The 11,420-nt window shown below is 37.3% G+C and overlaps 1 protein-coding gene across 1 annotated transcript; it reads right to left on the bottom strand.

The window, feature by feature from the left end:
* Window positions 1-1,580: 1,580 nt before the first annotated feature.
* On the bottom strand, window positions 1,581-4,862 carry LOC138740010 (probable G-protein coupled receptor 139). The gene is made up of 2 exons (XM_069892462.1): window positions 4,763-4,862; window positions 1,581-2,479 (listed from the first exon to the last, which is right to left on the bottom strand). The coding sequence occupies exons 1-2, from the start codon at window positions 4,860-4,862 to the stop codon at window positions 1,581-1,583; spliced, it is 999 nt and encodes a 332-aa protein (XP_069748563.1).
* Window positions 4,863-11,420: the final 6,558 nt, after the last annotated feature.

The raw sequence follows: 11,420 nt of genomic DNA, 5'->3' as shown, positions 1-11,420 counted from the left end.
ATTAAAACATTTGTAAAAGATATGGGTTAAAAGAAATATGGTTTTAGGATCGAAGGGTAAATTATCAATTTGAACCCCATTATATAATAATCAGATTATTCCTTTTAATTCTCAGGTTATAAAGATAGTTCAGGACCGTTTTGGTCAGTTTCTTTCTTTTAATCAATTAAGGGAGAAATTTGATATATCTGTAAATTCTTTATTTGTGTATTATCAACTCAGAGCGCTGATAAAAGATAATTATGGTAAAGAGATGAATTTACCTAAGTTGATGAAATTTGAATCTTTGATTTCCTCTATACCAAAGAAAGGTTATATTTCGGATATCTATCAATTGTTACAAGAAAGTATGGATATACCAGAATGGGAGAAATCTTGGACTAAATGGGAAAGTGATTTAACTTATATTATCCCTCAAGAGAATATGAAAGTGTAACCAAATTGACGAATGTAAGATATGGAATGGTTAATTATAATTTTTTACATCAGTAATATTTGACTCCAGAGAAACTGAAAAAAATGGGTTTAGTAGTTTGGACTCTTGTTTTATATGTGGATTATTTACTGGAACTTTTTTACATGCCGTTTGGTCTTGTGTTAAAGCACAACCATTTTGGGAAGGAATTAGGTTGGTTTTGGAAAAATTATTTAAAATTAAAACCCATCGATTTTTTTGTTGGTCTCTTCGAAGGGATTGGGGTTGGATCAATTTCACATTGCATTTGTATGTTTCGTGTTGTCTGTAGCACGAAAATGTGTAACTAGTACTTGGAAAGATAATGTGGAGATTAATATAGTACGTTGGCATAATGAATTGAGAGCTTGTATTACTATGGAAAAAATTACATGTAACTTGCATGATAATTATTCTGTTTTTGTTAAAATGTGGTCTTCTTATTTGGAGTATATGAATTTGGAAATACTTTGAAATATTGTATATATTGTTTTATTTTTATATTTGGCTGAAGGGATGGGAGGGTGGGAGGGGTTTTTGTTTTTTATAAATATATATAAAAATTGATTTATTTCTGATGTTTGATTGTAATTTGTTCAAAAATCTTTTAAATAAAGTTTTTTTTAAAGCTTTCTTTACCATCCCATCTATCAGCGACGCCAGTTTCCAGGAACTGATTCTGTATTCTCCCTCTGCAGTTCCTTGCTATCCCGCTCTGATTTGTCCTCGCTAAGTGCAACACTTCAATTAAATTCCTTCTGCCATTGCTGAGCCCATTTTCCAAGCTGGTTCACTATGCCCCAAAGGTTAGTGCCTACACCGCCAACCCTATTCCCTACGAACATTATTTTTTCAAATTAAAATTTAGACATAAAACATGGTCATCGGCTCTTTTGGCCCACGAACCCATGCCGCCCAAATGCCCAATTAACATACAGTCCCTCCCGTACGTTTTGAATGGTGGAGATTAAATGGAGCGCCTGGAGGAAACCCTGACAGATGGCGTCTGATTGGAACCCGGGTCGCTGGCGCTGGAACAACGTGGCGCAAACCCAATTCAACTCCCCGAGTATATTTTAGAGCCTTGATTTGAGCGCACACCTGAAACTGCAACCAGACGTGCATTTTATTGGCACAGCTGAGCACATAGCCCAAGGGGACGTTTCACTCCATTCTTTAGCTCCTCCCTGAATTTCTTCTGAGACAATGTATAGATGCAAGTGTTGGTGCATGTACAGAGAAACTGTAACATGAACCCGACTTGCTGCAGGATATACGGCGGAGTATTCAAATACCTGTCTGTGACATAATAATTTTGAACCTGCCAATTCATGGTATATCCGACAAAGGGTATCCACAATAAAATGAAATTAGCCGAGAGAGCGAACAACAGAATCATGGACTTTCTCCGATTCTCCTGCTCGCCGTCCTTCTGATTGTCAGCGATGTGGCAGAATCCTCGGCGGATTCTATTTGCGGCTAAGATATGACTGATGGTTAAAGTATTGAACAATACGATCAACCCGATTGGCAACAACGGAGTGACGATGCTGTTAAACAACTGGTATCCTTTCCAAAAGGCTGCTGTGAAATATTCAGCCTTAAAGACGCAGCGCCCCGGTCCCCGGTCACTGATGATATACGGTCCCACGGCAAAATAATAGGGAATACACCTCGCACAGCAGCCAATTCCCACGACCACTATCACCACGGTCGCTATTCTCTCCGTGCAAAATCGTTCCCGCAGCTTTCGACTACAAATTGCGGCACATCGGTCGAAGGTGAAAGCCACTGTGAGCCAAACGGAAGAGTCCATGGTGGCAATCCTCAGAACGAGCAGCACAGCGCAGATCGGAGTTCGAAATAAAAAGGTGGCATAAACATAGATGTTGTTAATCTGATCCACCACCACAGCAATGAGAACACCCATTAAATCGCTTGCTGCCATTCCCACCAGGTAGTGAGTGACGCATTTGGAGAGACCACATTTTCGCCGACACAGAATCACAATAGCCGTCAAATTAACTGCAAGGAGGAAGAAAGGTGAGTTGGATTGTGCCAAGCCTGACAGCTTTTCTTAGATGTCCATTCAGAAGGATGGCTGCCTTCCACTCGGAGGGCAAGGGCGGGACGGGTGACAGGCGCGCCAGCAGCTTCCCGCACTTGAGAACGGAGCCGATTGACTGGCTGATGAGGGGCTTATCGTCTGCAACCAACAAAAACGCTGACGGGAGCATTGATGGAGGAATAAAATGGGCATCGTTTATTGGGAGGGCGAAGCCAAAGATTTAAAATCAAAATGGCTAAAAGGACCTGAAACTGCGAAAAATGTTCACCTGGGCGGAGAATTAGCGATCGAAACCGCGGCTCCAATCCCACGCTGTTTGTAAGGAGTTTGCACGCTCTCCCCGTGTCTGTGCGGATTTTCCCCGGGGCTCCGGTTTCCACTCACCGTTCAAAACGTCCCGGGGGCTCTAGGTAAATTGAGCGGCGCGGATTCGTGTTACCCTGCTCTATGTCTACATTTTACATTTTTTTTAAAAGTTGTTGAGTTCGATCAGGCGCTTCGACATATAGAAGAAAGAGTTGTCACTTTCTGTTTCGGGAAGAAATGACCAGTGTGTCGCACATAAACAGGAAAGCTCATCGAACCAAGTGCAGCGAGAGTGAGGGGTGTATAATCGTGGGCGGGTTGTTCTAACTCCTTTTATCCGTGCAGATTCACACTCAGTCTCAAATTCACACTCAGAGTGATTCACACTCACTTTCAGGCTCACACTCACTCTTACACTCAGAGTCAGACAGACTCACACACGCAGACTCAGACTCACATTCAGAATCACACTCAAACTCAGACTCCAACTCACACCGTCTCAGTCTCACACAGAGTCGCACTCACACAGACTCAGTCACTCACATTCAGTCTCACACTCAGAGTCACACTCACACTCAAACCTACAACATAATTTACCGACAATGCGAGAGAAACTGGCGCACGATAAAATACTGGCAACGTTGGCATTAACTTCATTCAAGCTATTGGCAGCATTCCCAGAAATCAAAAGGAGCGAAATACATTAATAGAAACAAAATACCGGGTGCTTTCAGCCCACATATTGAAGAAACCCTCATCATCTCGAGCTGCACTTGCGCTGGGTTTCAACGTGACTCTTCTGCAGGGCAATGGGTCGAGCAAGAGGAGGGACAATGCACATTGTAGCCGACTCCAGTATCTTACCAGGGATACCAATCGCTGCAAGAATCGGATAGTAAATACTCGCAATGTAGTAAATTGCAGGATATCCCATTTTCGCCGTGAACCAGTGATGTGTTGTCCGAACCTATGAATGACGCAGGTGTTCATAGGTTCAAACATTTATACGGTAATGGAACATTCCACTGAGCCAATTAGTGGACCATCTCCACGGTTACATTAGGCACAGCCCATTGAACAAACACTTCTTGTGAAGAATTTTGACCCGTTCTGTTGTGCAAGGAGTTCGCTCATGAATAGTTTTAATATTCTTTGCAACCTTTTTAAAGGAGAATGTGGAAAATGGGGCGATCTTTGCGCTCAGTATTACTTGTTTAAAAAACGGACAATCATCTTCAAATAAGTGTCGTGTTTGTACGAAGCACAGGGTTTCGCCAAATGGAGTAGAGTTGAGCAACTTTCCGCTGCATTTCAGGCTTATTCGGCATTGGAACAGATAGTCAGAAGCGATTGTATTTAACAAAATCAATGTTCTCAGTGATGCCAGTTACAGCAACACAGCCAAACCTGTATTAGAATCGCCGGTGACGAACTTAAGGAGTTCATTTCAGGAACACAGCTGAAGGTTGTAGTCCCAAATTGTCAGCAGCACGACCCGTTGGCCATTACTTCACTAACATCAAGGCGGTCTCCCGCTCCATTCCACGCCCGTACTTGGGAAAGCACGTTCCTGCATCGAGAGGCAGCGATCTGTGAAGGCTGAGACGGTCTGATGACGGTGGACAGGGCAACCTTCAAGGATCTGTGGTCACCGACTTCATGCCCGGAGGAGAATATATCCGGGTGCATCAACCAGAAACCATGGACAATAAACTGCTGAAGACCAGATCTGCGGCCTTTAGACCAGGAGATTAACAAATAGGCAGAAATATAGGCCATTCCCAACACAATTTCGGACGGAGTTGGGTCTCCCCCCCCCGGCGCTTGGCATCTATGGCATCATGCCATTATATCCGATCAAGGGAAACAAGGATTTATCGTGAACTGACGAGACGAGCTCGATGTCTCTATTCCAAATGAAGTCCATTTTGCACTGGGATTACTGTGAATTTGTATAATCTCTTTCAGGAATTTATTGCTCTCCTTTAATTTAAACCCGTTTACTTTTAACGGATGTCTCTCAGAGCTTATCATCGCTCAGGAGAATGGTCCAAGTATATTTAGAATGTAACATACATGAAACTCTTTAACGTTTTTGTCTTCTGTAAGGCAGACACAAAGCACTTTCAGGTGGCCAAAATACCCCGATGTAAAGCTGCATATTCTACCCCTATGTAGCTGTCGGGTGGCCACCCGAAAGTGGAGAACCTGGCCAGGAGGAGCACCTCCTCCTGTAGGTATAATCTCTTGCTCGGATTGAAAGCAGCAGTGGGACTACAGCCACAGTCCACAGGAGTCTTCTCCGTGGCCACCTGAACGTCCCAGCTGCACTCATCCAGCCGCATCTGCCGGCGCATGATCTGCATCCGAGCACCTGAAAGCAGCTACAGAGTGGCTACTTTGTCCAGCATCCTTCACTCAACAAGCACTCCTGCCTTCACCTTTTTTACACAGGATGGCAGTGAGTATTTATTTTCTATTGTTGCCTTTTCAACGAGAGCGCAACGCGATTGCAACGCTGGTGACCTGGGGTCAAAGGCGTGCTGTCTGCAAGGAGTTTGCACCTTATTCCCATGTCTCCATGGGGTTTCCAGGCCAATGGATCTAACTTTACGCATGGACTCATGGGCTGGAAGGGCCTGTTACGTCTAAAAACACTGTACAAAACCAGTGGTGTTTAGGATGTGATTGTTACAGAAGATTAATGCAAATTACTTGTCCAGATGAGCAAGAGAAAATGTTGGGCAAAGTATATAACAGCAAACTCCTCTCGTTGTCAGAGAAATTCCATGTTAAACAGTGTTATCTCCTTCCAGCTTGGTTACCTTATCCATATAGCATTGAACATTGAAATTCTCATGTCCCACACCTACTCTCAACTCATCCCTATTGAGGGATGTGTGGTTAGAGGGGGTGGAAATGAATTTCATTCGCATCGGTTTAATTTATTAACATTTTGCTTTCTGCCATTTCTTCAGAAACCATTTGATACCCATTCCTAATTGCTCTTTACCCCTGATTGCTGAATTGCTGAATACCCCTGAGATTGTCTGATCTTGGAAGCTAAACAGGTTCAGGCCTTGTCAGTACTTGAAGGAGAGACCACTCAGGAACACCAGGTACTGTAGGTTTCTGGGAGGGGCGATGGACAAAGTAGCGACTCTCTGCCTGCCTGACGATAGTCAAAAGGTTAAAGAATTTCATGTATGTTACATTCATTTTTTTTAACTTTATTTATTTGTTCAAAATACAAATAGTAAATAACATATACAACAATTAACCATAAACATTAACATTATATTTTATAGAAAAAAAAAGAAAAGACCCCCCCCTCCCCCCCAGTTCAGCCAACTCTCCTAAGGAGAGCCATAAAGAAAGAAAAAAAATTAAGGAAAAATTAAACATACATATTGGGATCTAATCAACATAAATCAAAATGTAAATATTCTGAATATAACAACCATTTATTAATAAAAAATTATAGTTATCACACAAAATATATGTAATTTTTTCCATTATTAAACAATATTTCATCTCATTATGCTATCTATTAATATCAATCATATTTATATCTTTCCACATACTAGCAATACATTTTTTCACTACAGATAATGCTAAATATACAAAAGCAAGTTGAAATTTATCTGATCCCAAACCTTTCAAAGGTTGCAAACTGCCGAATAAAAATACTGTTGGATCTAAAGGTATTTTAATCTTATACAAGTATTCTAAAAAGAATTGAATTTTCTTCCAAAAAGATTGTATGTATATATAAAAATTTTTATAAATACACATGACCAGACAGCATGAAAAAAAGTTCCAACAGAATTACCACATCTAAAACACAAATCTGATTCATGAAAACCATACTTTTTTAGTTTTTCAGGTGTTAAGTATAATTGATGTAAAAAATTATAATTAATCATTGCATAGCGTGCATCTATTAGTCTAGTTATACTATCATAACAGATATCTAACCAAACATCCTCGGAAAAAATAAAACCAATATCCACTTCCCATTTACTTTTGGATTTATCCCAACCCTTTTTATCTATACAATCCTGTAATATGTGATACATAGATGAAATATAACCCTTCTCTGGTACCTTCATAAGAAAAGTCTCAAATTTAGTCATTTCAGGTAAAATCATATCTCTACCAAACAAATGTTTTACCAAAGATAGAATTTGAATATAAAGAAACAAAGAGTTCTTATCAATACCATAACTGTCCCTTATCTGATTAAAAGATAAAAATTTACCTTCTTTAAAACAATCTCCCAAATTTTCCACACCTTTAAATCTCCAATGTAATAAACTTCGATTGTGTATTGAAAAATAAATAAGTTGATTATTATACAATGGAGTCAAAGCCGATAAATCACCCCTAGAGCCTATCATTTTCTTTTTCTTTATCCATAACTTCATTAAATGTTTTAATATAGACACATTATGTTGCTGTAACAAATTTATATTCCATCTAAACAAAAATTGATGTATTTCAAATTCAGAAATATTTGCCCTCTCTATTTTGGCCCAACTAGGGGGCCATTCCAAATCCATCAATGAACTAATAAATTTAAGTTGGGCTGCTTTCATAATCATTTTGAAAATGTGGTAAACGTAATCCCCTTAATTCATATTTCCAAGTTAATTTATTCAAGACTACTCTTGAAAATTTACCTCTCCATAAAAACTCCCTAACCATTTTATTCAAATCTCGAAAAAAAATATTATCAAGTAAATAGAGAATAGAATGAAATAAATATTGCATTCACAGAAAAATATTCATCTTAATTGTATTTATCCTACCCAATAAATTAAAAGGTAAATCTTCCCATTTAATCAAATCAGTTTAATTTTTTTTATTCATGGAACATAATTTAATTTATATAAAGATTGATAATTAACATTCAAAATTATACCCAAATATTAAATTCGATCAGTCCATTTCAAATTAATAATATTCTTATAAACTGAATAATCTCCTTCACTTACCTGTAATATTTCACTTTTTCCCCAATTAACTTTTTCCCCAATTAACTTTATATCAAAGACATCCATATTGTATCAGACACTCCTTCAAGTGCAAAAGTGATTGAGCTGGATTTGTTAAATACACCAATACATCATCGGCAAATAAATTAATTTTATATTCCTCATCTAAAACTTTCATACCTTGTATCTGTGTATTTTGTCTTATGAGCTGTGCTAAAGGTTCGATCACTAACCCAAACAAAGCCGGTGATAAAGGACAACCTTGATGAGTTGATCGAGTCAATTTAAACAGTTCCAAAATCAAGCCATTCGTCAATTCTCTAGCTACTGGTTTACTATATAAAGCCTTAATCCAACCAATAAAGATAGGACCAAACTTAAATTTCTCCAGAACTTTAAACAAAAAGTTCCACTCAACTCTATCAAATGCTTTTTCTGCATCTAAAGATATCACCATCGGGTGATCTAAAGATTGTTGAAATCTATTAATCAAACTAACCACATGTAGAATATTATCTGAGGCATATCTATTCTTTATGAAACCTGTTTGATCCATATGAATCAACTTAGGTAAAGTTTATCCAATCTATTCGCTAAAACTTTAGCTATCATTTTATAATCTACATTTAACAACGAAATTGGTCTCTATGAAGATACTTTCAAAGAAACTCTATCTTTTTTTGGGATTACTGTAATTAAAGCACTAGAACAAGATTCAGATAATTTATAGTCTTCTCCAACTTGACATAATAAATCTCCAAACACTGTAGAAAAATCATCATAAAAATTTTTATAAAATTCAACAGAAAATCCATCATCACCAGGTGATTTACCATTCGGCATTTTCATCATAGCCATTTTAATTTCCGAATCGGTAAATGGTGCTTCCAACTCCTGTATATTTGCATCCTCTAATGTCGGTAAATTCAACTGTGATAAAAAAGATCAATCGATCCATTTTCTTGTTTTCCTTCAGATGTATATAACTTTTTATAAAATGAACAAAATTCATCATTAATCTCACGAGGTTTATAAATGATAAGAAAATTCTGTCTAACAGCATTAATAGTCCTCAAAACCTGTTCTTTCTTTAATTGCCATGCAAATACCTTATGTGCTTTCTCTCCCCATTCATAATACTGTTGTTTAGTCCTATTAATCATACATTCAACTTGATAAGATTGCAAAGTATTATATTCCAGTTTCAACCTAGATAAATCTATTTTCTGATCTTCTGTAGCACCTTTCTGAAATTCCTTTTCTAACTCATCGATCTGTTTCTCTAATTCAAGACTCTGATTTAATCGATTCTTTTTTATTTTAGAAGTATAACTAATTATTTGTCCTCTCAAATAAGCTTTCATAGCATCCGATAATACAAACTTACTTTGAACAGAATTAGAATTTTCTTTCAAAAAAAGTTAATTTGTTATTTCAAAAGATCAATAAATACCGTATTTTTAAATAACATTGTATTAAACCTCCAACGATAGGCCACTTGAATTTTCTCAGAGGTTGCATATGTAAAGTATAACAAAGAATGATCTGAAATCACCATACTTTTGTATTCCGCTTGTTTTATTTTCCCTTGTAAATCTGCCGATACTAAAAAAAAGTCAATCCTTGAAAATGATTCATGTCTAGATGAATAAAAGGAGAAATATTCCTCTGTCGGATTAAGACGTCTCCAAATATCTACTAAATTAAGATCTTTCATCAACGCTTGAACCTGAACTGCCATTTTAGATTTCTTAACTTTCTTCGGAGATTTATCTAATAACGGTTCCAAAACACAATTAAAATGACCACCAACTAAAACATTATCATTAGCCTGATCCAGATAAAAAAAATGCATCTGAAATAAATATTTCATCATCTACATTTGGGGCATAAATATTAATTAAAGTCCACAATTCACTAAAAATCTTACAATTCAATTCATCCTGCCTTTTCCCCCATTGATTGTAATTCAAAAGATAAATTTTTATGTATCAAAATTGCTACACCTTTAGCCCTGGAATTAAATGAAGAAGAATATACATGCCCTACCCAGTCCCTCTTCAATTTCATACTTTCTTTGACATTCAAATGTGTTTCTTGTAAAAAAGCAACATCAATTTTCATTTTCTTAATATTTGACAAAATTCGCTTACGCTTAATCATACTGTTTAAACCTCGAACATTAAAAGTAGCACACCTCAACTTTGACATATTTACTAATATTACTAAAGATCAATAATATCTTTATATTAAAACTCAAATCAATGTATATAGGCCCTCCTATAGGAGAAAAAAAATCACAAATTAAAAGCTAGATAAAATGAAAATAAATAAAAAATAATAATTAATAACCCCCCCCACCAAAAAAAATAAACTACCAAAAGGTAGTAATCCCTAAACAAAATTTGGGTGTGGAACACCCACCAGTGGCTGATGACTAATAGAACTTAGAGCAAATCTCTCCCTCCCCAGCCGAACAAAGAATAACATCAAAATATCATAATAACATAAAAAATAAACTAACAATAAGAAAATTCTTCTATTCATCCAAGAGATTCCAAACTCGGAGATCCCATTTCAAAAGAAGTTGGACTCTTTCCATTCCCGTTTTTCCCATTTCTGCCATTTCTTCTGTTTCCAGAACAACCAGATTTTTCTTTAGGAAATAATGGTGGACTTTGTCCTCTTATGTCTGGCAATTAATCAGCAAAAATCATTGCTTCATGATCATTCTCAAAAAACCGAGATTGATAGTCTCCATAAAACACCTTCAACACTGCCGGATAGCGAAAAGTAAACTTATAACTTTTATGCCACAAAACTTCTTTAACTGGATTAAATCGACATCGATGTTGAATGACCTCTTGACTCAAATCAGGATTTTAAAAAAACTCTGCTATTCTGAATCAATAACGGAGTTTGTCATTGTCTCACATTTTGCACTGCTAGTCGAAGTATTGCTTCTCTGTCCAAATAATTCAAACATCGAATCATTACAGGTCTCGGTGGTTGACCAGGTAAAGGTGTTCTTCTTAAAGCTCTATGAGCTCTTTCCAGTACCAAGCCTCCAGAAAAAAAATTCTTGCCCTAGTACTTGTGGAATCCAGTCTTTAAAAAAACGAAGAAGATCTTGTCCTTCTATACCTTCTGGCAAACCAACAATTTTCACATTATTCCTTCTGCTTTGATTCTCCAAATAGTCTATTTTCTTCTCTAACTCCTTCTCACGTTCTTGCAATTCTATAACGGATTTTTCAACCTTCAACACTTTTTCTGTATTAGAAGCCACTTGCTGTTTACATTCCAAAAAAGCAGACTGAATTTTTAAAAAATCTTAACAAGATGCTTCCACACATGCTTTAACTGTATTCAATTCTGAACTTATACTAGCATTTATTTGAGCCAGCTCATTCATTAAAGGCTGGATAACAGCATTTAACTTCTTACATTGTTACTCAGAAAAGCTCAGCCCTGCTTTCTCTGACGTAGTGGCAGAACCAGGTAACTGCAGCTCCTGCTGCAACTCAACAAAAGGCATTTTAACGGTTTTACTGCGGGTCTGGACTCCCAGCGACAGCACCCCGACTTCCTCAGG

This window comes from Narcine bancroftii, chromosome 7 (assembly GCF_036971445.1).
Source record: "Narcine bancroftii isolate sNarBan1 chromosome 7, sNarBan1.hap1, whole genome shotgun sequence".
Taxonomy (NCBI): domain Eukaryota; kingdom Metazoa; phylum Chordata; class Chondrichthyes; order Torpediniformes; family Narcinidae; genus Narcine; species Narcine bancroftii.
The sequence above is the reverse complement of the archived record's forward strand: the minus strand, read 5'-3'. Positions and strand labels throughout refer to the sequence as shown.